General features: G+C 51.1%; 1 protein-coding gene across 7 annotated transcripts in view; it reads right to left on the bottom strand.

Annotated features, from left to right (window-relative positions):
- The window catches only part of FGF12 (fibroblast growth factor 12), a 227,673-nt gene that overhangs the window by 84,578 nt on the left and 115,107 nt on the right, over window positions 1-27,988 (bottom strand). The window contains exon 1 of one of the 7 annotated variants that reach the window (XM_040567579.1): window positions 11,422-12,298. The exons of 5 other annotated variants lie outside the window; for them this stretch is intronic. In XM_040567579.1, coding sequence (XP_040423513.1) covers window positions 11,422-11,620 — 199 coding nt within the window. In that variant the 5' untranslated portion in view covers window positions 11,621-12,298. Of the gene's footprint in view, window positions 1-11,421; window positions 12,299-27,988 lie in introns of those variants that run through there. One more of the 7 variants, XM_040567580.1, reaches the window with a different exon arrangement.

The following is a 27,988-nucleotide window of genomic DNA, read 5'->3' as shown; positions in this document are numbered from 1 at the left end:
AGCAAATGCCAAACGAGCATACGGGACATGTGAGCTACCCCCCGTGAGCAGTTCCAGCACACAAGCTAGGGATGGCACAGCCACCCCAGCACTAAAGGCCCGAAAAACGTCCCCAAAGCCCACCACAGCTGAAACCAATGCGATGACAAGAGGAAGAGGACTGATGGCCTCACTGCCACCAGTTATTTTGGCACAGAGTCGCTGACTACCTCTGGGTGAAATTATTCAGCTGAATACTTTAATTGTTCAAAAACTCAGAGTAAGAGCAGCTGAAGCTACACACAAACTCCATCTCATTAACGGGGAGAAAAGAGATCTGAAAAGGGTAAATGTTTTGATTTTTTTCTTTTGAGACAATGCTTTCTTTGGAAATGCGATGAAAAAAAAAGATTTTAAGAATTGGAGATGAAAGCCGAAGTTTCATTTTAAGAAGAATGAAATATTGCATTGGATCTGAATCCCTTCCTCCCTGCAAACTTCTTTTATTTGACTAGAGAGCTAAAAAAATCAATTCTTCATACAGCTGCAGTCCTGGGTTTGTTTTCCTCTCCCCCAGGTTTGTGTTGCTGTTGATCCAGTGTGTTTCAGCAGCAGTCAAACTTTCAAAACCTTTTCCTTTAAAGTGCAATCTTCTACTTCTATATCGACTCCAGCTCTGATGAGGAGAAAGCCAACGCCTGATAGGAACTGAAGGTATGAAGGAGAGATGCAGGGCTGTTCCAGGATTTAGGCAGGGTGAGCTTTCTTAGGTAAAGAATTAAGAAAATGAGAATTTTAACGGACCAGAAGTTGTAGCTAAAGCTCCTAAGCTGTCATTTTGCAGCACAGTCGATGTCTTGGCCACTAAAGGCTAAGGCAAGCTCATAAGTATGGACAGCAGAGCGCACAAGAGATATTATTTATTTGGAGGAAAACCCTGCAATTATTCCTGACATATTGTGTAATTAGCCAAAATTACAGCATGTTTACCCAGAGTGAAACGGAGGATAGCATAAACATTATGTGTGAGCCCACAATCCGTGAGCGCATTTCACAGGGGCACAAACGTGACCCCACGAGGCAGCCACGCGTGAGCCCCTCCACGGCAGCTTCTCCCCAGCCTGCGTCCGCCTGTGCCGGCTCCCGAGCAGCTCACACAAAGAAACATCGGGAGGAAAATCCACGCTCCTGTGCTGAAGTAAGATTTAGCAATCAGGCGTCACCACAGCTATGTTGTCCCCAGAGCGTGGAGGGAAGGCAGGCTCAGACGGTGATGCCTGAGCTGCTGCTTTCTGCCTGCTGCTGGGCTTTGCTGCCTGGAGCTGGAAGGAGGGAGGAAGAGAAAAGCAGCTCTGCCCGCTCCCCACGCTTGCAGCGCCTCTCACCCTACAAATGGGGATGGAGGGGGAAAGGGGCTCCTATGGGGCCACGTGTGACCCTGCAGGACCTCATCCGAAGGAGATGTTTGATGGGTCACAAATCCTGGGCAATTTTGTGGCAGCACTTTGCTGCTTATGTTAGAAAGGTTGTGTTTTGGTTTGTTTACTCCAATGTGCAACACAAAACCTCTTCGCTGTGAATTCACCAGGTTTCTTCCTGGTTTCCTACAAAGAAGATTTACGGTGGTAATGCTTCTACCAGTGCTACCAGGGTAGGACCTAGAATTTGCTCCGTGGGTTAAAAAACAGGATTAAGAAACACCTGCCTGGGGGATGCATGCCTGGTATCAGCGCAGGGCTAGAGCTTGACTAGCCAAACTTGTGGCCCCTTTGTCTGGTGACATTATCACACTTCTGCACCCCAAGTTTGTCAACGGGCTCCACGGCACGGTCCCCTGCTCCCCCACGAGGCCCCCCATCGCTAACAGTCCTAGCCCGAGCTGAGCAGAAGCCATCCCTGCTGTTCACGCCTGCCACGGCGCTGTGATCTGTGCTATTCTCAGCTGCCGAAGCTCTCCGCTTCCTCCAGCAACCCGACAGGCCTGAAATACCGCAGAAATGCCGAGAAGCCCCTCACGCAAACAAAACACACTATGGAAACGCCTACGTCGTTCCTCCGCTCGGCTCCACAAGCTCAGGAAAGTAAACTCATTAAAATAGAAAATGGACAGAACACGCTCTGAACAAGGGCTGAGCAGAAAGAAATCCCTTGAGATGCTGTCGATGAGCCCCATGTGGTCACTGGGTGGCAGCTCAGGGTCCCAATGTCACCGTGCAGGCACGCAGTACCAGCAGGCATTACCATCTCCTGTTGATGCACTGTTCCTCCCGCGCTGCCTCAGCGTTTCTCCAAAGGGATGAGAGGCGTTAGACTTCTTTATTTAACAGGTAATGAGCCTGGCATGTAGAAAAATCAAAGCTAGAACCAGTCGGGCTGTGTTTCGAGATTTTTTTTTTTTGCTCCACTGCACTAATGCAGATTAAGCCTTCCTATAGCGGTTTGCAAGCGTTTTTTGACCCAAAATTATGATGTTACTAAATTTCGGCAATTATTACACAACACCAAAATGTGCATACAGAAAATGTGCTGCTTGTGACACTCTGCCTTGAAACAAGATTACACTTCAAAGAGCAAGATAATGCTAAGACCAGCCAAAGCCTACCGTGCAATTCCAAGTCCTCTCTCCTTCCTTTCGCTTTGTGAAAATACGCTTTGTTTACCTGCACAATTTAAATTTACCAGTGGAGCCAGAAGATTCCTTCAACCTACCAAAAATGCCTGTGGTTTTGGAAAGCCACCACCCACTTCTCTCCATCTAAAGCTCTGTTTTAAATAGGGAGCTGCTCAGTGGTGCTCTGAGGTTTGTGCCTTGCTGCAGACACCTCGTTCCCCATGTCGGGCAGCCCCGAGGGTCCCAGTGAGACAGGGAAGTTCACCGCCCGCCCCGCTGCTGGCTCGGGAGAGAGCTGTAAGCACGGAGATCTCTCCCCAGGGATTCATGTGCTCAGGATGACACAATGCAGACAGAGCAAAAAAGAAATCCTGCATGTCCAACAGGTCTCTGGCTGCAGCTCCTGCTTCTCCGGCCGCCCAGGAGCCTCTCGCCACATGGGAACTTGGATCGAGCATCCCAAACTTCAGCTGGGGGTTTCTCATCACTCAGGAGCTGCCAGCAGGCTCTAGTTCTAGAATCTAGGATTTATTTCATGGAAAGCAGAGATGTATTTTTGTCAAAACAAAGAAATAAAACTAGCAGATGAAATGTTTAAGGAAGTGGAGAAGGCACAGAAGGAAATGAAATAAAAGCCAAAACAAATGTTTATGAGTTGTAAATGACGATGCTGTGTGTCAGCCGGCAGGCAGATCCCGTGCTGAAGAGCAGACAACCAAGCTACGAGAAGCCAGCAGAGCACCGGTAGCGGCACCGCAAGCTCTGCCAGCCCTTTTAGCCACTGTCACAGGAAATCCCCACTGGAGCATGATGTCGGTCCCCGGAGGACGCATGCACGAGTGGCTGGAGATCGATAACAGATGTGAGGTGCCTGCAGCCAGCAATTAAGACCCAGATCTGGGTACAGGAGCCATGCCAGGGAAAGGACCAGCCCAGGGCGGGGCAGATGGTCCGATGTGTGCGACTCTTGCATCTCCTGTAGGCTCTCGGGTCCCCGGGGAGCCAACACTGCTGTGCCTTCTTGCTAATTCCTCCCTGTTTTTCAATTTTCCAGAAGACGTGGACTGGCTTTTGGCAGCCTGGCTTCGCTTGCAGCAGTCCCATACAACTTGACCTTTTGCAAACAGTTTTGCTTTGGGGAATGAAGAGAATGTATTTATTTGGCAGGTCTGGCGAGATGGGTGGCAACTGCTAAGAAACTATCTGTGCAGCCAGCAAGGGGAGGGGAAAGCAAACCGTGCTGTTCTAGATAAATATCAATTAAGTGAGCATGTTCGATTAACCCCAAGGCTTGGCTCTTTTCTTCCCTCATTTCCATCAAAAATGCTTAAATATTTCAAGTTTTCTTTTCCTGAGAAGGGAACATTTTTTTAAAATATATCTTTATCCTGACCACAATCAGCTTGCAGCTGGGAAAGAGGAGCCAGTCACAGAATTATATTGCCTCTCAGTGGATGCTCTGCCTGTTCACGGCAGGTAGCCGTTCAGTGGTCACACGTCCTCTATACGGAGCACACTGCGGGAGGGGAAGGAGTGCCCCAGGACGGTGCTGCGGTACGGGGGAGCAGCTCCGTGCTGCACCCACCATAGTGGCTGCATCGAGCCCGGGATCTTCATCCTCACATCCAGCCCCCTGCTGTTGGAGGCAACCAGCCCCCTCACATCTCCCCTTTTCTGACGTCTACCAAAGGAGCCAAGCTCTCCCAACATGAACGCTACTGCCTCCTCTGAAGGAAGCATCACCTGGACAAAATCCCCCCTTCCTCCCCTGTACAGCTGCAGGCACAGCAGAGGCATGTGAGGCTGAGAAGGGAGAGGTGTTGCTATTCCTGCCTGCCACCCTGACCCAAACCAGGGGCTGCAGCACAGCTCCACATCCTCCAAGCTCTGAGCTCTCCTGGGAGCAGCACGACCCCTAAGGCACCTCCTTGCAGGGACACCAAGCCACGCCAAACCCCAGCTCCTGTCAAAGCACAAATCCCCATTTAAAAAGAATTTATTCCCAGGATCCCTGCTAGTGTTGTTCACTGGGCGAGGGGCCCAAAGCACGTCTGGGGCTCCAGTGCAGCTTGTAACCCAGATGCAAAGTAAAGCCAGCCTCCAGAAAGGCCGAGCTATTTCAGGACTCTGCTATGTGTCAGAACAGAGTAGAAGTTAAACAATAGATGTAGCAGTTTGCCTTATGCTCACGAAGGATATTGTATGAATACAAAGAATTCCATGTTAGCTAGGCAATAGAGACAAACCCGTATTAAACTGGAGAGGAGAGTACAAAGACAGCTTCCTGACGGACTGAATGCGTGCAGCCCAGGTACAGAGCAAGCATTTCGATGCAGGGTTCCTCACAGGACACTTCCAAGACTAAGGTACAACCATAACGCAGCCACGGCAGTGATGCTAACCTGGAGCTGGAGGAAATGCAAACGTGCAGCCCTTCTGCCGGCAGAACACGGAGACGTACGTGTGTTTAAGGGTTAGCCCTCTGGAGCTGCCTTCCCTGAACTGCTCTCTTCTGTACTCTTGGTCACCTTCTCCTGCCAAGCCATGCAGCTTGCAAATACGAAAGGGATGTCAACCCCTCACGTGTTTTGCTTGTTAAAACCCTTCCTTTGATTTTAATAATAATAAACCACAGCTTGGCTTCGACTGTGCAGTAGAGAAGTCCCAGAAATGATGTGCACATGGCTGGTCAGAGGGACAGGTCTAATGGAGCAAATGCCAGAGGGACGGAACAAATGCCTACCTGGCCACCGTGCTATCTGCCAGCTCCTGGTGTGCACGTTTCGGGAGGGGAAAGAAGGAAAGCAGATAAGCCCAAGTGGGCTTGCACTTGCTCCTCACCATAGTGAGGCTCATTATCACGTTTGTCTTTCACAGGAGTGAGATTACTGCAGCCTGCTCAGCTCCCGTGGCAGCTCTGCGCTCCACACTGCCCGAGTCAAGCTGTTGAATTTTGTTGTAATAGATCTCTTATCTGTTAAAATATGCAGTATCTGGTCTGCCGAAATTATTCTAAGTTCATGCTGAATTCAGCAAAGCAAGGAAGGAAGGAAGGAAGGAAGGAAGGAAGGAAGGAAATCTTGTCTTCATTTTATATTTTTGGAACTCAAGCTTTCATTTTTTTTATTTCATAACAGCATTTTGTTTAAAAGTATACCTGAAAATTAAAGAAAAATGCACGTGAAAAATTCTCTAAATGAAATTGAACCTTTTTTTTCCCCCAAAAAACCAGATAGATCAGTCAATGATAAAACGATTTATATGGATCTTTTATTCTATGGGGAGCAAAAATAATCGCTCGTGGACCTCTTTTCCCCCTGACTTTTCCACTTAGCTGACGACGGAGGAATCATTCATTTGCATTGCTCTAATGGGGAACCTCCTCTGCCGGCAAATAATTCCCACCGCTCCCACAAGCACAGCTACCCCCGAGGCCGTTGGGGAGAAAAGACACCCATCCCTCCAGCAGCTTGGATGGCTTCCACAGATTGTCTTGGCATCAGCGGCGCCCAGCACAGAGGTTGCGCCGAGCGGCTCGCTGAGTGACACGCTGCCATGCCGCCCGTGCTGCGAGGGGCTGGCGGCTCAGCTCTCCGCGCTCCGGAGTAACCCCGCAGCCTCCTCTTCCCGCCCCATGTCAGAGCCGCAGAGCCCGGGGGTGCTCTCCGACCTCCTCACCGCACCCGAGCGCAGACGCACGCCGTGACAGTCCCCACGTTTGGGAGTCACGAATGTGTGCGATGCCACCCCCGGGGCTCGATTTGAGAAAACGAAGCCTATTTGCTGAGCTGTCACGACCGGGGGGGAGCCTTTTTTCCCCCCTCCAGATTACTTTGGCATTTATTAGTACTTGGCGTACGCACCTTCGTCCAGCTAGTGCTGCCGAGGGCTCTGCTAGCAAGGCAATGCCAGCATTTCCAGCCATTTCCATTGCCCCACTCCTCGGATGCAGGACAGGAGGGGCAGACAAGGGACAGTACCAAATCCTGCAGAGCACCAGGCAGAAGAAGGTGCTGGGCCACCCTCGGCTGGGTGCACACCCAGACACGCTGTATAGAACAGCGCTGGGATCCTGAACCATCCCGCGGGCAGCAGCTACCTGCTGAATTAATTCGGACACCGGAGGGGCCAAATTCCACGGGTTTGCCAGGTATGGCAGCTCTTCTGAGATGGACGGCTACAAAAGCAGGCAAGGACCAGGACAAATTTGATGGAGAACTTAAAAAGTGCTTTTGCCATGAGCTTCAATCATCATTTCCACCCTACATGAAATCAGAAAGGGCTTCAAGATTTAACTCGGGGCATTTAACAGCTTACAGAAATGACAGACTTCTCAAACGTTTTAAATGAATCTCTGAATGAACAAGGTCCTTCTGTGTCCTTCAACTAAAGTTGCTCTCATATTTTACTTATACTGCTGTAAAAAGATCTACATATATATACTTTAAATTCCGAATCTCCATGTATTATTCAAACTGAGAAATACCGCAAAGGGAAAACATGTTTTAAGTTACTGCTTTTTTTTTTTTTTCCCTACGTGTGAGCCATTTCCTTCACTTTGGAAGAAACCTTTAGATCTCCTTAAGGAAAAGCATCCTTCTCCTCGAGGAACACAAAATTTATATCAGACAGAAAAAAAAAGGAAAAAAAAGAAGGAAAAAAAAACAGGTTGTTGTCGTTGCTGTTCTTCTTCTTCCTGGGGGAAAAAAACTGTTTGACTCTAAGCTCTGCATTCTGAGCTGGAAACCCTCCTACAGAAACGATGCCTGAAGAGACAGAGACGATGCTCTGCAATGGCTGCTGCTGCCTGACCCAAAGGTGACTGAATTCAAACATCACCTCCCCAAGGAAGGGCACCCCTTCACCGGGCTCTGCTCGGACAGACCTGCTGCCACCCATCACGGACGCTGTGCCCGCTGCCCCAGCCTGCTTCCCCCTCCTGCAAGGCTCCCAAACTCCTTGATGAACTGCTCTGCAGCCTGGCCATGATGAGAGGACAAGCCCAGCCCAGATCCCTGGGGTGCCCTCTGCCTCAGAAGATGAGCAATGAAGCAACAGCCACAGCTTTTGTGAGCAAGCTGGACCCACCAGCCCAGGGCTTCCAGCAGAACTACACATCAGCTGAGGAGGAAGCATGCCCGGACGCTTTAATTCAGCCCTAAAGAGGATGCAACTACTTTGTTCAACCATTTGTTGGCTGAGAAGCCGTATAGGGCTGATTTGTGTTGTCTTCTGCATTCAGCTCTTGGATCTATCACTCCCTGATTAAGAGAATCTCTACATCTCTTGAGCCTGCACCAAAAAGCCATGCCATACACTGATTTCTTTTGAACCCTCTATCAAGTTACCACAGTCAGAACAAAACACATACCTTAATCTTTTCTAGATGTACTTTATACACATAGTTGTGCAGGTGGTCTTCAACATACACGTATTTTGCTCGACACCTGCACCACTGCTGCCAGCAGCCTGTATTAATTCACAATGACGGAATTAAGCCTGTGTGTCCAAATTTCCAGCTGCGTCCATCAGACTCAGTGTCCTTGTTTGGCCTGGCTCAAACTGACAAGCCATACCTTAGAGCCAAACACATAAAAGAGAGAAAGAACACAAGAAAGAGAGAGGGAGACCACGCGCAAGAGAGCTGCCTTTGCCCGTCAAAAAGGCAGACGAACCATGTGCTGGTTTTACAGCACGGTGCTTATTGCGACCGACAAACGAGATGCCTCTGCAGTCTGTTTTCCCTAGGCGCTGATAGCTTTGGTTATACAAGATGTCCCTGCAAGGACCTGCTGCCCCACAGCTTCCCAAAGCCCACAATTACTCATGCCCACCACTGAGCCAGCCTGAGCTTCTCCCAGATGCGAGTTCTCCCTTCCCATACGGGAGCAGGAGAATTTCATCCTCGCTTCGCGCGAGCTGTGAAGCGGAGCACAGGGTGCCAGCTCTGCTCGCACCCATCCTTACGGAGTGTTTTAGTTCCGGCACTGAGTTGCACATCATAAACATTTAACCAACGTAAGCTCCCAGCACTACTTTTACAAAAGCAAAGAGCAGAGGGGACACAAGCCCCATCAGATTCCATTTCTGCGGCGGTGCTCGTTGCTGTGGCTCCACCATCGCCATCTCATGAGCAGTGGGCTGCTTAAATCGCAGCGTGCTGGAATGAACATGGGGAATTAGGTCTCTGTGTCAGGGAACTGCCCCACGCCTTCGTTTCACCATCTGTAAAATGGGGAGAATGCTCTCCATTTGGTAGAGCCTGTTGGGTACTACAGATGTAAATCACTCTGTGAAAGCTAAGGATTTGGTCGGTTACTCCCTACAGCTGGAAAGCAAGGTCACGTTTAAAAAGGCACCAACAGCTCCCCTCGCAGTGTACCACTTCCCAATGGGATTTTAGCCCTTGTGGACACGGATGTTTCTCACCTTCCTCTCACTGTCTTAGGAACTACTCAGCCAGCATATCATTAAGTACACATAATCACTGGGGTTGTGGGTCACTGCACAATGTATGCACATCCCTTAAACCAGTTTCCGTTCATTTGCATGTCATTTTCTATGCACAAGAGTGACTCTGCTATGAATAAGTAATCCGGCACAATACACTCCCTGAATAAACAATCCGAGTAGCAGCAAACCCAGCCGCACGCTGCCTCCTGAGCAGCACCCCTGAGTCCAGGAGTAGGGTGTAACGCTGAAACAAACCTCAATTTAAAAGGCTGATAGAGGGAACTAAAGCAGGAATTGTCGATAGCCTATTAAAGGCCAGTTGACATTTTAAAGCAAATTAATTTCTCTTCATTTTTGATCTTATAAAATGAATACAGCGCTGGTTACAAGTGATTGACTGACAGCTCTGAAGACCGAACAGCTCTATTTTTACAGCACTGACTAGCATTGATCCTTCTTCTGAGTCAATAAAAAGTCTTCTTTAAATCACTCTGGTGTGTAACTTACTAAACACCTTCCTTAGCAAGACAGTCCATGCAAGTCGAGGGAGTTCTTAAATTTCAGCGACTCTTTGCAGGCATTTCGTGAATCCAAGGGAAGCAGAATCAGACCCGTGCAGCTGGGAGCACTGTGGTAGGACCCATAAAGACTCACCACCTACATCCTACTGCAAAAGTCACTCAAACTGTGATGCGACAAAGCATCTTGGTATCTAGGAAGCAGGTCTGAACTTCCCACCCTCTCAGTCCTTGGTCTGAGAGACATCATTCAATAGCAAACGGAGATGGAGAGCAATGAGACAATATTTCATCGGTGAGACTCCCAGGTACCACTCTTGATCCTACAAAGAGCGATTCCTGAGACAAAATGACAGCACTTTTTGGGCAAGAGCCATTTTTTGGTCTGGACTCACAGGGTAATTAATATAGAGGATGGCCCAGCAGGCTACCACTCACCATAATGTGAGGAAAAAAAAGGCAACGCATTTTTTTCCCTTTGAATATGTCAAGCCATGCCATATTTCAGATAGTTTACAACCTCTTTTGGTAATTGCTTTAAAACAGACTGTTAAAAGAGTCTGGTTTTCATGGCATAGCCCACTTCAAGTCTTGAAGCATTTGGCTAGCTAAATGCAATCCCTGCCCCCCAGCCTGTGCACCAGGGATGCTGACAACAATGCTACACTGTAATTTTCTTTCCTCTTTACTGACAGCAGCAAGAGTAAGTGGCCTTTCACGGTGAGAGGCTTTTCCTCTGTTCTTGTTCCTCCCTTGAGTGCAGGTCAAATACCTCTATCCAGAGATCAGAAGAGCAGCCATCAGCTAGCTCTGACACCTTGCTGCAGTCGTGACTGAAAGACTTCAGATGTGGAAATGAGGCTTCATGAAAAGATTAATCAACAAAATATTAATGTATAGGGGAAGCAGGCAAGGATTGCTCAGGTTGATGGCATATCGGAAGAGATGAGTAAACAAGCATGTGTCTTTTAACCACGATACTAACACCTGAGAAAAGTACCTGTTCATAGCAGCTTCTCAAATCAATCTGTGTTGTTTTTTTTTTTTTTTTTCTCTTTACCTTAGTGGTGGTTTATAACAGTGGAAAAATAGAGGAAGAAGTAAATAATAATCCCACTGAGAAACCACGAGGGGCCTTCTGCCAGGTACTGAGTTCTCACGCCTACCAAGGACACCTGAGAGCACAGAGCACCGCTCGGAACCGAAACCGTGGGTGGTGGTGGGACTTCATCATGGAAATGTGAGCAACACGTACACCAGGGCTGAAGTTTTCCACAAGGAACCGAGACCAACCACGCACACACACACGTACAGAAGGATAAAGGAAAGCAAGGAAGAAAAGACGACCCCAAAATGCATTTCTAGGTCCTCACAAGCTCAGTATTAGGTGCAACAGTCATGCAGCTGCCATCTGGAAAGCTTTCCAAGCTAATGAAATTCCCTATGCAACTCCGCTCAAGAAGTAGCACTTGATGGATCTAGTTATCAAATGGCCACGATTCTAATTGATCCTCAGCTCATCGATTTCCTTGCCACTATGCAGAAATTAAGAGCAGACTGTTGAAAAAGCGCACCTACAGGGAGGTGGAAAAATCCAGTCCCGGGTGAGGCCAACCCCGACCCAGCCACTGGCTCTCTCTTGCCGGAGGACCCCCGGCGCTCGCAGCCGGGGCAGAGGCAGAGGGATGCTCAGAGGGATGCTCGCAGGGGCTCGGGGAGGAGATGCGCCAGGACCCGGGCAAAAGTTGGGCGCCGAGCGAGCCCGTCCCCAGCCGGAGGGGGAGAGCCCCCACCCCGGGAGCTGCCGGCTCCGGGGGCTGCCCCACGCGGGTCCCCAGGGCCCCGACCCTCTGTACTCACCCGGTCTCCTCCTCACCGGCCTTTTCCTGCCGCTGCAGAAGCGCACTTTGCTGAAGACCCCCAGGACGTGCCTCTCGCACAGGGAGCGCCCGTCCTTGCTGGGGCTGGAGCGGCGCTTGGAGGCGGACACCCGGTCGCTGTTGGACTCCCTCGCCTGCCGCTTCTGCCGGATCAACGAGCTGGCGATAGCCGCTGCCATCGCCGCTCATGGGCCCCCCGCGCCTCGCCAAAGCCGCTCCGCTCCGGGGGGCGCCGCCGGGGCTGGCCGGGAGCGCTGCGCCCCTCGCCCCCGGGGGGGAAAGGGGGCCGGGGGCGCCCCGCTTAACGCGCTGCGGCCCCGAGTCCCGGCAGCGGGGAGGGCTCAGCCGGCCAGGCGGAGCAGGGAGCCCGGGCTAACAACCATGGCCGGCCGCCGGACCCCGCCGCCCATGGGGTCGCTGTCCCCGGAGAGCGCAAAGCCCGCTGCGGGAGGGTCGGCGGCGAAGCCCCCCCGGGTGGGCGGGCGGGCGGGCAGCGCCCCCGCGCCTTGTAAATCCGGGAAGCGGCCGCCCCGCTTGCAAAGGTCCGTCCGAGGCAGCTGGGGCCGAATCGGGGGAGCGAGGAGGGGGGGGGGGCGCGGAGGATCCGAGGGGTTGGGGGGAAGAGTCAGAGCCCCCCCGGCCCGCGGGCGGCCCCGGCCCCAGCGCGGCGGCTCCCGGGCGCGCACATGGCCGCGGCTCCGCTCCGGGGCTCAGGGCGAGCCGCGCTGCATTTCTGCTCGCACTCCTCCTCTTCCTCTTCTTTTTTTCCCCCTCCCCGCTCCGCTGGCGGAGAGGGGAAGGAAAAGCAGCCCCAAAGGAGAGAAAGAAAAAATTAAAAAAAAAAAAAAAAAAAAAAAGCACCAGGCCGGCGAAGAAATAAAATAAATAAATAATAATTAAAAAAAAAAAAAAAGAAGGCGATGCAATAAAATTAATGGAAAAAAAAAAAAAAAAGCGTCCCGGTTCGCGGGTGCGGGCTCACATCGCCGCAGCTCGGCGGCCCGGGCTCACACCGCCATGGCTGGCGCAGCTCCCCCGGCCCCGCTCGCAGCCTGTGCCCGGGCAGCGGGGCTCTCCCCGCCGCCAGCGCCCCGCATCGTCCGGCCCGGCGGGGGGCCGCGGCCGCTCGGCACCGGGGCGGCCCCGGGCCCGGCTGCAGCGGCAGGAGGAGCGACGCGAGGGCGAGGAGGAGGACGAGGAGGAGGAGGAGGAAGAGGAGGAGGAGGAGGAGGAGGAGGGCGGGGGGTGCGGCTGCCGCTCCGCGCGGGGCTCAGGATGCTCCGCGGGGCCGCCCGACGGCGGCGGGGCGAGGAGGAGCCGCGCCGTGCCCGCCGCTCGCCCGCATCCTTCGGTCCGGCAGCGAGGAATAACGGGGGGGGGGAGCCGGGGGGAGGAGAGGAGAGAGGAGAAGGAGGGGCCGGGGAAGCCCCCCCCGGACGCCCACGCCGAGCGGGGCCGCTGCCAAGGCGGCGGGGAGCTCCGCAGCCCCGCGGCGGCCGGAGCGAGGGGGGGGGGGGGGCCGGTACCGGCCGGGGGCTGGGGGAGAATTGCAGCTGCTCCCGCTCGCCCTCCTCCTCCTCCTCCTCTACGCAATCCTACGTGATCGAGGTTCGGATGAGAAAAAAAAAGCTCGCAGGCAGAGCGAGGAGACTGCAGCTCCGCGCCGCCTCTGCCCCTCCGGCCGGGCAGCCCCCGGGAGCCCCCCGCCGGGCTTCCCCCGAGCGGCCAGCGGCGTGCGGCCACCCCCAGCATCTCCTCGGCCGCTGCCCAAGGCTCCCGAGAGCCCAGCCCCGAGCAGCTCCGCGGCTTTCCCCGGCTCTCCGGGCAGGCAGCGAGCGGCAGCAGCCCCCAGCTCCCCCCGGGGCTGCCTCTGCCGCCAGGGGTCCCAAGGCAGAGCGCCGCTTCGTAGCAGGAGCTGCGCTGCTCGGGGCAGCCCCAGCCCCCGTCTGCAGGCTCTAGGCTGCACCGAACAGAACTGAAGGCGCAGAAGTAGCCTCTGGTCATCCCCGCCAGTAACTGCTGTCGCTGCCACAAGGGTGGTGGCTCACCAGATTTCAGGTCCGAGTAACAGCTACCGTGTCTGCGTGCAGAAAAGGTGATGAGCCGTAAAACCCTCGGGGGAGCACAGAGCGGGAGAGGGGATCTCAGCTGGGAAGAGAACACCTGCCCCAAGTGCACATCCAGACCAGAAGCCGTGGGGTGAAGCACGTATCTGGTTGAAGAGGGCACTTTAAACCAACTGGGGATGCCCCCTGAGAATTACCAACTTCAGCAAAATAATCTGTGTCACTACTTGGCGGCATGAACGTCAGCTCTAAACTACTGTAATGCATCAGGAAAAAGGCAAGTGAAATATCCACCCATTGTGACCACAAAGATTAGCCAAACTCTAGCATTAATTCCTGATTTTCACTCTTAATCCTGTGCATGCCAACACGAGGTGGAATCGGGTTCTCCTGGAGAGAACAGGGGAGGAAGAAATTCAAAACCGTTTGGGAGATCTAAACGTCTGGCTGTTGATCTCTTTTTAACCGCTGCCAATTTTTTTGGAGCAGATTTCACTATCCCAATCAATAAAGAATTTTCTTGCCTTCCCTGTAACTAAAGTGCTTCATATTTTAATTTTCTCTGCTGGATTATTTCACTTGACATCAAAGAGTGTTGCAGTACAAGGTACAGGCATGGCCTAAAGAAAGCTGTTTGCAATCAGGGAATCACTGCCTGAACTGCCAGTGAATTATCCAAAGCTTCATCTTCAAAGGATGTGAGCAAATCTGATATCTTCCCAAGAAAGAGGTTTTCCATCTCTATATGAAGATACTTTCTGCCTGTAGTCTTCAAATCTCTGGTAAAAGAATGCCGTTTTATCCCCCGCTGTATTAGATAAGTTTCACTTACTTTGTCATGCGACTCGTTTGTTTTCTCGTGTAGCTGCAAACGAAAAGCGGCAGCTCTGCACGTAAAAATGATCCTAATCAGCGACAAAGCTGGTCACAGGTTCTCCTGGTGATTTGTGGGTCTGAAAAGAGAGCCGCTGCAACCCCGAGAAGAAATGCTTCTCCCAGGTCTCTCTGCCTCTGCAGTGATGGAATTAAATTAAAGTAGAGCTTGTGAAACTGAATATAGTATTGCATTTGCTAACACACAGGTCTGTCTTTATTTATAGATGGCCAAGTAGTCCACAGGGTTTGGTTCTCAATGCAGGCACAGCGCCATGAACTCCTGGTGACATTACTGGCATGCGCATCTGCTCTGCACCACTCTGGATCCCGCCCCAGCTTCACAACATTTTCTGAGCAGCCCATGCTTTCACAAAGACCGAGCAAGCCCAGAGAGGTCTCGAGCCAGAGAACCGAAGGCCAATCTCATCATGTCCCTGCACTGTCATTCTTGCAGGTGAAATGTGTTATCTTGGGTGGGCTGCCAAGCAAAACAGAAAAGCCTCTCATGCCTTGTACCCTGCCAGCAGAAGTTCTCTCCTCCAACTTCCAGTTGGGTGAACGGAGCCGAAACCGTCTCCATCCATGTCCACCTGCATCAGCTATCCCCCGTGGAGGGTGGTGCAGCACACGCTGCTCCATGAGCCAGTGCCGAAGGCAGGGTCTGCGTTCCTCGCTGCTGCCAGTGGAGCTTGAATTGTTTGAGCGAACTGGGCCAATGGGGCATTTTTCCTTAAGGCACATCGTTCTTTATATATCTATCTGTCCACGTCCTTTTATCTCTCTATAAAAATACGAATAGAATATTAATATCTCTATATTATATAATTATTAAGGCAGCTTTTCTCCCCTGGGCTCCCTCCTCACTTCCAGTCCCAGCCAGGAAGCCGCACAGGCTGCGCTTTGAAGAGGGAAGGAGAGAACAGCGCCCATTCATAAAATGAACAAGCAAGATCGTGTTGTGATCACGGTGGAGAGACCCCAATGCTCCTCCTGTGGTTTGTGGAGAAAGGCCCCATCCCGCACACAGGAGCAAGCAGAGGGTCAGGCTGCCCACGCTGCCGGAGAAGCAGACTGCCGACGCTTATTAAACATCAGTAATTCTGCACCCTGAGCTCAAAGGAGCCTACGCATTAGGCACGGGCTGTGGAAGGAGGCCAACATTTCACTGTCATCTCTGAGGTTTTGCTCACTGGATAAATAAACGCTTCTCTCCTCAGTACTGAGGTTTAAAATGAAGACCTGGATGAATTTCAGGGCTTTGGTGGCTTGAGCAGAGAAGAGATCTAGAATTGCCTTCCCTTACCTTCCTAAACAGAATGATCTATCTAGGTCAAAACGGAGGTTACTGGCATCTTTCCTCAGCGAAGTGCAATAATTCCCGCAGGGCTGCTAACAGAATATCCTGTTTATTTCTCATAGAGCCTTCAAAAGCCATGGGCTACGTTCTGTAGATTCAGTCATTAGACACATCTCTGTTTTACTAATTCTGTACATGTACACAGGGAGCTAACTACAGATAGAAATGCATGCCTTTTTTTTCTCCTCTCTCTCTTCTTTCTGCATAGCTACTGAAAATGCATGCACGAAAGTTAAGGAAGAGATTTAAATTTAATGCCACTTTAAAATGTATAAGTGCATTTCTGTAGCTGAATGGGGAAAAGAATGACACCCATGTCTGGCCAATAATTCTGAATGGCCTAATTCACCATTTCAGAGCAGCATAGCAACAAAGCTCTTCCAATAGGAAAGCACCGCTGAGTTTGAAAGTCTGCACGCAGCCACCTTTTAAGAATTGTACCCAATTTCCACACTGGGTAAATTACATCTAAAATATGTGCTTTGTCAGGTCTGCTTATTAAGTGGAATTAAGCCCATATCCATGTTTTATTAACTTTATTCTTTACAAGGTAGCCCTTCGCTGCATGTCTAGCATAATTAAAATTCATGCAGCTTTGGCATTCCCCAGTCTCTCTGCGTGGGTGGACTTTTTTAAAAAACATGTCTGGGTAACCTGATAAGGAAAAGAAAAGACCTTACAGTATTTTGCTTGTTTTATGCGCAGGGTAATTCTGTTTACAATGCATGGCTTTATATCTATGTTTGGATGCCTAATAAGAATTCACACAGCCCCTTAAAAATCTGCTGTTCTGGGAGAGAGATCTGGCCCTAAAACAGCAGCGGAGCAGGGAAACTGGCTGGCTTTCTGGTCTTTTCTCGCACAGCTGAGCTCTGAGCTGACTAGGCCTTTTAACAAACACAGAAGAGCCTGCATCATCTGACTGCTATATTAAAATAATTTATTTAATGGGCCCCTCACCCCCTTTTTTTGGCTTCAAAGATTCAATTAAAACAAAATTTGCAACTCATCATGAGAGTATTCATTAGCTTACGCAATGCCTTTAAAAACAACTCTAGCCCGGGGAGAAGTTGGGCTTGGCTGTGTCTTAGAGCCAAGCAGGTAAGCGGTTACGCAGATTGCAGAATGAAACCACTGCTGCAAAAACTGGGCCACAGGCAGCAGCAACACAGCAAAACCAACTGGAGCCCAGAAAAGGAAATAGTTCTGCTTGGGTTTTATACGTTCATATATAAGTTTTTGCTTTCTAAGAGAGGATTTCTGCTTAACAAAGAAGGTTTTATTTCTCCTCAGTGACTTGTTGCCTGCACCAGGTGGAGGCAGGGAATGCGAGAAAGCTTTACTTCACTGAAGGCGACTGTGGCTGTCTAGGAACGAAAATATCTTGGTGCATTTTCCTTCAAGAAGCTGAATATTCTTTGTCTCCCAGTTTCTGGAAGCACCTGCTCAAAGCGGCAGGGAATGAGATCGTCTAGGGGTGCTTCTGCTGCCTGCATCCTGCTGCAAAGGTGGTCTCCACCAGACAGACTCAAAGGGATTAGCAGCAGGGGAGGCATCTGAAACTGCTCCCACATCGGAAGAGAGCCTCACTGAAGGGTCTGCAACCAAGGAGCAGTGAAAGGATAGGAACGGCACTTGCAGATAACCTTGCACAGGGCAGAGCCTCTCATCCCACACAAGGGACGCAGAGGCAACCAGCTGCTCTAAGCTTAGGGGCACACACCTCAGGCTGTGGGAAGAAGACCCAAGTGTTGCCTTGCCTGTACCACAGCTGCTGCATTTGAAAGACAGGACAGACAAGTGCCCCCCTTCCTTCCTCCCCCTGCCTCCTCTTCCTCAGCAGGCTCCCTGCACCATCCAGCAACTCCTCCATCTGCCCCCTTAGAGACTTTTTCACCTGCGGCCACCCACTGATAGCCCTAAGCCACAGGAGCCTGCCAGGAGCTGCAGGGGGAAGGAGTGTGTGGACTTGAAGTTTCACCCCAGGTCTTGCATCTCTATTCACAGCACGAGAGAAAGAGGAAAAGACCACGTACCTTGTACTTAATGCAGAGTGTGAGTTAGATGCTGAACCACCACAGAACCACCCCGGTCGTGAGCCTCAGACTGAATACAGAGTCCTCTCTGTATGAACAGAGGCCAAGGCCTCGGGGCAGCGGCACTTTCACGAATGAGAAAACTCCTCCAGCCTTCCCCATCGCTCTCTTTGATCCTATTTGAGGACAGCCTCCAGGCTACAGCCCACTTCAGCCCACACCTTCCACAGCGTGAGAGGTGCCCACTTCCCTGAGGTGATGTGGTGTGGCTGGGGACGGGACTGTGGCCCTGTGGCCCACTTTCAGGCCCAAGGCCAACGAAGGCCTGGGCTCAGGAGGCCTGAGGTGCTGCTCACGCTTCTCCCCTCCCTGTGAGGAAGGAGAGCTGCTCACGCAGTGAAACCTCCTCACGTTGTAACCATGCAGCCAAACACCAATTCCAACCAAAACTGTTTTCAAAACAGTTGGGGAAAAGCCTTTCAATTCAAAGTTTCTGTGAAGCTGACTTTGCTGAAAGTCAAACAGAGCCTCCCTGATTAGGTCTTGGCTGAGGTAAAACAGGCCAATGATGTGACTGAGAATGATAAAAATAAGGGAGGGAGAACAAAACCCCTATTGCATTCCTCCAGCAGGGCTGTGGGACCATCTGCTCCCCAGCAAGTCAAGGCTTGGTGGCATCAACCTCATTAATGCATGTGTGTGGCACTGGCACAGACCAAGATGGGGAGGAAAGGAGCAAAGCTGTCAAGGAGAACAAACAAACTCTCTCTAGCCCCATAAATCTCTCTATCTGCACATAATGGATTCTGACAGATCTAAAGAGGCCTTGGAAAGTTCCCTGACCCCAAACTTCACATGTCTCTTTGCAGTCTCCAAATCCACGAGAAGCCCAGCGCTCACAGCCTAAGCCAGGTCGTATCTCTAATCCTGCCGGGTTGGGAGAGCCGTGCTTCAAAGGGGCAGCCGACTGCTCTGTCACTCGGCAAAGACTCCTTGCAGCTCAGAGCTCACGGGAAATGCAGCGACTCTGACAAAACCTGGTACTCCCACTGCCATCGAGCCCTGCAGAGCAGGAGTGCTGGGACATTAATCCTGCCCGCAGGATGCCTCTGAAGTTACATACATCCAGATTGCATCTTATTTAACCAAACCTGCTTATTTCTCCCACATACTGCAAGGGCATACTCAACACTAAATGTAAGTAAGAGATTACAATTGTCATACAGACAGGACGAGGCTTGAAGACTCCCACATTCCCTGTTGTCCTGAAGAGCAGCGTAACGACGACCTAGGTGAATACATCGCTTCCCCCACACACCTCCCTGCCTCAAAACACACCTCTTGCTATTTGTTTTGCCATTTATTTCCCTCCCCAGCAGTAAAACAACTTTTCCATCTCCCCAGTAAAATGAAATCCCGTATCTTCTCTCCCCTGAGTCTCACAAACGGTTATTGCAATCCAGACAACAATAAAGATATCAGGAGCCTGGAAGCAAATCTAAGTTTGCCAAGGATACAAAGACTAATGCAGCAGTAATTAATGATCGCAGCAGGTCTGGTGAAGGGACAAACCCAAAGTGACCGGGAAATGGAGTGCATTCAAACAAGTTTCATTTTAATGCAGCCAGAACAAACCCCCAGGGACAGAGAGTGCAGGCTATATTACTTCAAGACTGGGCACACTTTTCCAGAAAGCACTGACTCTGGAACTGGGAGCCGTGAGAGATATATGACCGAACAAGAGCTTTCTCTGCAGGACTGCAGCTGAGAGAGCCCAAGCCACCCTGGGGTGCCCCAGCAGAGCAATGCGGGGCAGAAGCACAAATGAGGTTCCAGTCATACCCAATTTTGCAAACACCCTTAAGGCAGAAGACACGAAGTCTGGTGGCCAGCTGATTATTGTTCATCTGCTGTGCTCAGTCTGGTGATACTGTGGCCACTGATAGTTTGCTGTTGCTGAAAGTCTGGCGATGGGAGGAAAATGTTTGAGGCGCTCTGCATCCAAAAGAATGACAGAGAGGACTTGGCCCTGACTGATAAATCTCTCACCTCTCAGTAAGAACATTTTGAAAACAAGGGACTCTTCAATCCAGCAAAGTCAGGATGAGATCCGGAGGCTGTAAGTCAAGGCAAGGCTCGTATTTATTGTTAATAGCAAAGGTAATTCATCAAGAGAATGATATGGCAAGAGTTGTGATGGATTCTCTATCGTTTTATCCTAAGAGTCAACCTCTTTCAAAAATAGATGAGCTGATATCATAGCACACAGGGTACAAAGGACCCTGGAGAGGTCACCCCTGCACCGTGCCAGCAGCGCCTTCATCACCGCTGACAAGGTTGGTCCGAGCCCTGCTGAGGGACCTGCAGCAGTGGAAATCCCACAGCTCCCTTGGGAATGTGGCTCTGCACCACCCTCAGCTGGGAATGGCTCTTCCTAACCTCTCATCCGAATCTCAGTTCTCTAGAAGTTTCTTGCCCTATTGATATTCCTGTCACAGAAGACTTCCTGGGCTTGCTCTGTGCAGTCTGGACTCAAGTAACGCAGGAGACCAGGCTGTGCAACCACAAATAGTCCTTTCCGCCTGACCTCTGGGACTCGCCTAGTGCCAGAACTAAAATGAACAGAAAGCCACTTTGCAGAAAACCTCGAGGTTTCAAAGTTATGTCTGTTCCCCACAAGGGATGAAAATGAGACCTTTTGGAGCTCACTGTGAAATGCCAGAGGAGCGAGAAAGCACAGCGCTGCGGGGGAGCTGGTGGTCACGCCGCCCTCAAGACCAGGACTCACGTCTCTGCTTTTGCACGAGGCAGAGCAGTGCCATGAAACCGAGACTTTAAATCCCTGTGCAGTGGACTTTTTTTTTTTAATTACTATTTCCTTTCTCCCTCTCACAGTTTTGATAAAGTGGCATTTCTGAAGGGAAAAAAGCTCCGTTACCAGTTGTTTGGCTGCTCCTTCTACAGCCATCTGTCACAGCCTCTCAACCCGCATCACTCACACGTGTCTCCCTCCCATGAATTGCATCTTTGGCCTTTTCTGCCCTCAGACTGCTGAACTCCAGAAGTACTTGTACTTGGAGAAGAAGCTGCAATAGCTGCTTCAACCACTTTGTAGGATTCTTTTAGGGCTTTCCAAGAAGAACTGCTGGACATGGGCAACCCTGTTCCCTTGCTTCCTTTATTCGTACCATCCCTACAGCTCATCTTGGGCAAGGATTTCCCGTACTGTGTGATTTCTTTCCTCCTCTCTGTTTGGCTATGCGTTCCTGCTTGCCTGTCCTCCCTTCGTGTGTATGTTTCTTTACTCACTTCAGGGAAAGAGCTAGTGTTTCTTTAGTCTTATTCTGCTGAGTAACACAAAACGCATTATTCAGTTAAAGGGCTGTTGGAGCCCTCATACAGACAAGCCATTGACTGAATTTGGGGCACAGAGACTACCTCTGTAAAACAGCAGAAATAACTGGAGAGAGCAATGCCCTTCTACCAAGCATGGAGAAACAAGCGATGGATCCTGCTTACCCATCGAAGCCCTGTCCTAAAGCCTCCCCTTTTGAAAACAGCTGGGATGAGAGCACAGGAACCCCTGAGTTTCCCTTTCTGTCGCCACAAAGAAGGCTGCAAAATTGGGAGCTCTCTTTTCCCCAGCCATCCTCCCCCACTCTCCTTCCCCACCACCCCAGGCACTGTCAGCTCCCCCCCCCGTGGCACCCAGCACAGAGGCCACGACCCATCCTCGCCGCTGGCCCCAGGGCATTTGCAGGAGTCTGTGGGCACTGGAGGGGCAGCAGGGGCACGGGGCAGCCTCTGGTGATGTGACGAGCTGGCAAGGCAGCCAGCAGCACTCCAACTAAAGGTGCTGTAGCACTGCCAAGTGTTGTCGGATGCAGGGAAACTCACAACAAGAGCTTTCATCTTTCATTATGATTGAACGCGTCTGCTCTGGCCTGTTGGAAACATCGTCTTCTGGGATGCTATGGGCTCACCGAAGTTCATGCAAGGCGGTATGAACCAGGTGGCAAGTTATTTGTGTTTCTTCCTGCAAAAGCTTTTCCACAAGATTAGCTGCGCTTGCAATTGGAAATTGTATGAGTGTGGGGGTGGGGAGTCTAAATTAAAAGCCACTTAAGTGGGTGCTTGTGTAATTATTGGGAGGCTTCTGAAGAGTCATTTTTGTCAGTAATTAAGGAGAACATGGCTTTGTGCTGGGTACAGGTGGCAATATGGCAGCAGAGATCAGCAGCACCCCATGCAGGGCTGACCAGCTACCCATTAACTGTACAGATGTGCTGGGATTTCCTGCCCAAAGAACATCCTTCAGAGTTGAAAGAGGGCCAGGGCAACAGAGAAGGGGAAACCCTGCTACTCTCAGACTCAGATCCTCTCCACCTGGGACGCACAACATGGTTTTTATAAGGCTCCCTAACTCCTGAGGCCCCTGTTCCTCAGCAGAGGTGGATCCTGCTGCTGCCTCTGTCTACAGCATCTCCAGAGGCCCTGAATCCCTGGAAAACCTCCCCATCCAAGGGAGCTGAGGCAGAACATGCTGGCTAGTTCCAGCCTTGAGGATGGTTTGCTTATGCCTCCATCAGCAGCATGAGCAGGTCAGTTGTGAGACTGGCTCCAAGGCTGCTCTCTCTCTTCCCTGGCTTGTTTTCACAGGCCTCATGCAGGCTTTGTCTCCCATTTGCTTGGCTTTGGGGATCCTCCTGTTTCTTCAAGAATGTCCAAACTACGTGCTCCCTTCTCAGTGCTGGGAGAAGCATATTGTTTCTTCACTCTGCTACAGCAGGTACTTCCAGAAACTGGCGCATCTAATACCTCTCCAGCCCACCTCAAACGCTGCCAACTGTGGGGTTCCAAAAAAGGTGCCCTCGTATAAAAAGGCGGATGTGACAATGGAGTGACTGAGAAATAGAGCCACCTCTAACCCTGCAGCAACTTCCTCAGGCACTTAGGAAATTAAGTCTGAAGATCTGTAGCTACCAGGACAGTGTCTGCCTCCTCATTAAAGATGCAGGTAAAGAATCTCAAAGACAGGAGCAGCAAAAGGAACATATGCAACGCAAACATGTCCTTGTGACGGAGCATATTTCACAGACACTTCATTACCTTCAACAACTTTCAGCTCCTTGCTTATTCACTAGCAAGTCTGAACTGTCACGAGCCAAAAACTGCTGGCTGGGATGATCAAAACGGACAGAATGAAGACGGCTTCCAGACCTGACGATATTCCAGGGACCCCTCTGCGAGCTGCAGCCCCAGCCCCTTGTGCTACCACTGCTCCTGGCTGAACTTGGGGCATGCGAGACACCCCTGTGCTGCACGCACCAGCTCTCGCCCCAATTACACATGCCAGACAGACTGCTGTGACGTTCCCCTTCAAAAACCAGCCAGCACAAGGAGGCAGGCACCAGGCAATCATTCTAGAAAAAGCTACACGCTACTCCCAGCCTTGTTATTTTATACCTTCAGCAACTGATGCAAGCCTCTCACTTTGCTTTCTTGACCCCTGGTACAACGTAGGGTCTGAAAAGTTTTCTTTCTGTTGCTATTTATTTAAACTATTTCACACGGACTCTGTCAGCTCAAATTTGGCCTAGCTTCTCAATTTTGTGAAAAAAATTGAGCATTCATAACCCTTCAATCAAACTGAAGATATGCCCGTAACATTACACAGCTTGAATGAAAGCTTTTCTTTTTAAATCAAAGGATGTTCCCTCGCGTTGCTTGAAGCCCTGGCACTGGAGCAATTAAGAAAGTGAAACTGGCTACAAACTAAAGTAGAATGGACATGTTTCATAGATCTTCATTGCCCAGGCAGAAAGAAATGTAAACAGGGCACAAATTACAGCAGCCAGAGGACAGATAAGCTGAAGGACAATGCTGGCACAAGAGCAAACGGGCAGAAACTGGCCAAGAATAAATTTAGACTAGAAATTAGACATGGTTTCTAGCTATCAGAGGAATAAGACACTTCCAAGAGGACTAGTGGGTACATCTCCGCTCTCATCCTGCCCCCTTATTTTTACACACATTTGTGGAAAGATGACAAGGCACAGCCTGCAATACAGTAAGCCAGGAGACCCTTTCTCTCATCTGCAGCAACAATAACTTGTGTCTTTATAAAGCCCCTTTTTAAGGCTCTAAGAACAGGGAGATGTTTGATATACACTCAATACGTTTTTTAAATGAGCACTGTCCCCTTACCCTTTGCTAATTGTTCTATCTTAAAATATATCTATCCTAATGGCCCTTCTCATTTAACTGATGAATTAAAATAAGCGACGGCAATTATTGAGTGTTTCTATTTAGTGGTGTCATTAAATAAAGCGCAAGAAAATAAGATCCCATAAAACACAACCGATGTTATGTAAGTGTTGTTAGGGATGCAATGACAGGAGGGTACTCAGTCAAGTGTTTATACTGTTACGATCATTCAGACAGCAGCTCAAAAGCTTATCTAATTTGAAAGCCACTCCTGCGGATCTTTGCTATCGATCGGCGCAGGCTGCAGGGCCGCTGCTAGCCCCAGGCTCACCCCAGGATGGGGAGGATGCCAGCCGCGGCCCTCCTGCCCGCCGGGCTCTGCCTGCCTGAATGTGCCTGCTCTGCCTGCTGGACACCCTGGGGATCCAGAGTCAGCTGGGGCAGGGGGCCGTTCTGCTGGACTGGGTGGGTCGGGGAGAGAAATAGCCTCAGGGATATAAACTGTGCCCTCGGAGAGCTGGTTGAGCCTCCAGCCTCACACAGCAGCCTGCCCAGAGCCCAAACCTGATTTGTCCTCCACCAACTCTCTTGCAAGTGCTGCTCCAGGGACTGTCTACACGGGTTCCCTTCGCTGCTCTTAAAGCCACAACAGATGCATCAGCCCCTTGCGAAGCCGGGCAGTGTCACCTTCTGCATTAAGCGTTCCCCTTTATCCATACGACACACGGGTCCGCACGGGCAAAAGGAACGGGTGAGCTGCGTTCGTGGACGGCTCAGAGCAGGAGACCCGCCAGGACTGCTGTCTCCCCTCTTCACCACTACTCAGCCTAAGGAAAACTTATGCTTATGCCCGTAATTTCTGCACTGAAACACTACATTGCCAGCTAACGCTGTTTAGAAATGAATTGCTGCTGCGTAATGTAGGGCAGAACAACAAATACACATTAGCTACATATCACAAATCAGATAATTACCGACCGAGATATTCTTACTCGTGTTCAACCTCTTACACAATGTAATAGGACGCTATCAAAATAGAGTTCGCATTACAATGACAGTTTTGGCTTCTAGCACTTTGGCTTTTATTGTAATAAATTCTAATTTTCTGATTTTTATCTGCTCCCTCCCCCCCCGCTTCTGGTGGCACAGGAATTATGATTATGCCAGCTCTAAAACCAGAGTGGCTGATCTTAGAGCAGGCTTTCTGCCTGATTCACAAGCACAGCACTGAAGCATTTGGGACACGACCATTGCAGACCATCCTCAAAGCCAAGGGCAAAGCACCACGTCAGCAGGCTCGGTTCTGCTCCCAGGTCCGCCACCGCCCCGCAGTGACCACTGGTGCTCCTCCTACCCACGCTTCCAATCCCTCCCATCCATAAACGAGGGCGATGATAATGCTTTTGAGAGCCTTCACCACAGGAAAAGTCACAAAGAAACTTCCCTGGAGGTGTCAGGAAGGGCCCCCCATTCTGAAAGGACCAGCACACCCCTCTGCTGACACGTCTCTGCCTCCCAGCTCAGCTCCTCTGCACCACGAGCCGTGACCCCCTCGTATTTTACTCCCCCCTACGAGGCTGTAAGGAGAGCGCCTGGTCCCACTGCTGCAGAGCAGCCTTGCCCCCCCCAGCCACGCTCATCCCCTCGCTGCCTATTTCAGCGGATTTACAGCTCGCGGGATGTCCGTGGCACTGCTGGAAATGACAAGGTTGCCACCTTGCTCCACCAGGACTTCAGTGTTTAGCACCACGGTCCCTCGGCAAGCAGTACAAAGACGCGAGAGCTTGGCAGCCCCGAAGCGGGGAGGACGTGGGATGTGCCAAGCAAGGCTTTGTTTTGCTTAACCTTGTTTCTTTTTCCAGATTATTCAACCCTTAAAACGTTAATTTGGTGAAAATCCAAAACTTAAAGCTTCCACTGTATTTTTTGGGGGAGGGGGATTGCAAAATACCCTGGAACTTGATTTGTCTCGCAAGTGCAATTACAGGATGGTTTGGAACACCGTAGGACGCCTCAGATTACAAATTCAGGTATTTTTTTCCGAAACAGTGAACAGAACTCATTTTGCCTGTAAATCCAACACCATTTTTGGTTGTGAGGGGCACCCTGGTCACCCCTGCACATCGGAGCCAAAGCTCTCCCAGCTTTGTTTCTAGCAGTCTGTAGTTTATAACAACAAACCCAGTTTTTGCTTTTTCCACAGGGAATAGTCCTGATAAGGTATTGAACGGGGATTGGAAGGGGCGCAATTCATCCTTTTTATAATGAAGCTGGACAGTCCCAGGGTGGAAGGATCCATGGACTGATACGCAACAGAGGACGGCAGCCAGATATGGGGTCTGGAAAGGGAGAGAACCTGCCATGCACGGGGAACCGCCCGCACCAGTTGTGCTGCATAAACTGACCAGAAATACAAGACTCACCAACCAAGTGAGGAAAAAAACAACCTTGACTTTCCTTTACCCAAGCTACAAAGCTTCCCCTTGGGGCTGACCAGGTACCACGGCCCTCCAGTGGACCAGGAGGCACAAACCAGCCGCTACGGTGTCTCTGGCAGCAGCCCAGTCCCGTACCCTGCGCTCTTGTGGTGGTTGCACACGGACAGCAGCTCAGCTCCACCACACCCCAAAAGAACAGGGGGAGAAAACAGGATGAAAAGAGGCTCATGGCTTGAGATAAGGAGCAGCTTAATCAAAGGAAAAGGAAAAAAAAATAGCAAAGGCCACGCAGAAGCAAAAGGAGAAAACAATTGGTCTCTGCTTCCTATCAGCAAGCGATGCTCAGCCATGTCTTGGGAAGCGGGGCCTTACCACGCTCGCTAGTGGCTGCTCGAGAAGGCCAAGGCTTTCATAACGAGGCCCCCCTTCTCCTTCCCGGCTTTTCTTGCTGAGTGTGACAGCACACAGTGTGCAATATCCCTTTGGTAGCTTTGGGTCAGCTGCCGGCGACGTCCCCTCCCCAGCTCTCACCCACCCCAGCCTGCTGGCGCTGGGGGGCTGGAGCAGGTTTTATTTATGTTTCCTAAATACGTTATATTTATTTATTTTGTTTTTATTGCTCAGCAATAGGCAAAGCACTGGGGTGATACCAACGCTGTTTCAGCTACAGGTACAAAGCCTCAGCGCTATCTGGGCTGCTGGGGGGAAATTAACTCCATCCCAGCCAGCCCCCGTACAGCTCCTTATGCTGTAAGAGGCGTAGGCAGCCCACAGTCAAACCCACGTGGATTTAAAAAAACAAGGATAAAAATCAACACCTCTTGACATCAGTCCGGACAGGTGCACGCACCCCGTGTTCGCAGGAAGGGCTCCACTAACAACTTCTGTTACACCACGTCCTTTGGAAGGATAACTCCCCTTCCCTTCCTCTAGTACCGTCGCTATTAATGTCTGCAAATGCTTTCAGAAGATACACCGATTACCAAAAAGCACTATTTTTATATTAGCACGTTTTTCTACGCTTTCACTTCTTTTTATGGCGCAGTTGGCAGCGGGCTGGGACGTGCTTTGGACCCTTTTGCACAAACCTGGCACCAGCTGCATCAGCTGCCGGGACGATGCCGAGCCTTGGGGCTTCCCGGGACCCAAACGTGTGAGATGGGGGGGCTGCTCCGGAGGGGATTTGCTCCGCAATTCCCAGCCGGTCAAACAAGGCTCACCGGGAGGCTCACCCCTCCCTCCTGCGGGCTCTTTTTGGGAGCAGCAGCCCCGCTTGCCGGCGGAGCGCCGCTGCCCCCCAGCGGCCGCTCGGTGCTCGGCACAGCCGCGCCGCCGCCCCCCGACTCCGAGGCGAAAACCCTCGCAGAAATCCGCCCCCCCGAAGCCAAATTTGCAAGACCCCTCCGCATCGGCACGTGATGGGGGGGTGAAGGTGGAAAGCAGCGAGGCACAAAAGGAGTTCGGGGTCCTTGCGGAGGCCGGGGAGCGTGGGTCGGCACGGTGCCCTCGCTGCAAAAGAAGGGGCCCGGCCTCCCGGGTGCGGGACAGAGCCAGGCTCGCTCCCGGG

This window comes from Cygnus olor, chromosome 9, assembly GCF_009769625.2.
Source record: "Cygnus olor isolate bCygOlo1 chromosome 9, bCygOlo1.pri.v2, whole genome shotgun sequence".
In the NCBI taxonomy this organism is placed as follows: Eukaryota; Metazoa; Chordata; class Aves; order Anseriformes; family Anatidae; genus Cygnus; species Cygnus olor.
The sequence above is the reverse complement of the archived record's forward strand: the minus strand, read 5'-3'. Positions and strand labels throughout refer to the sequence as shown.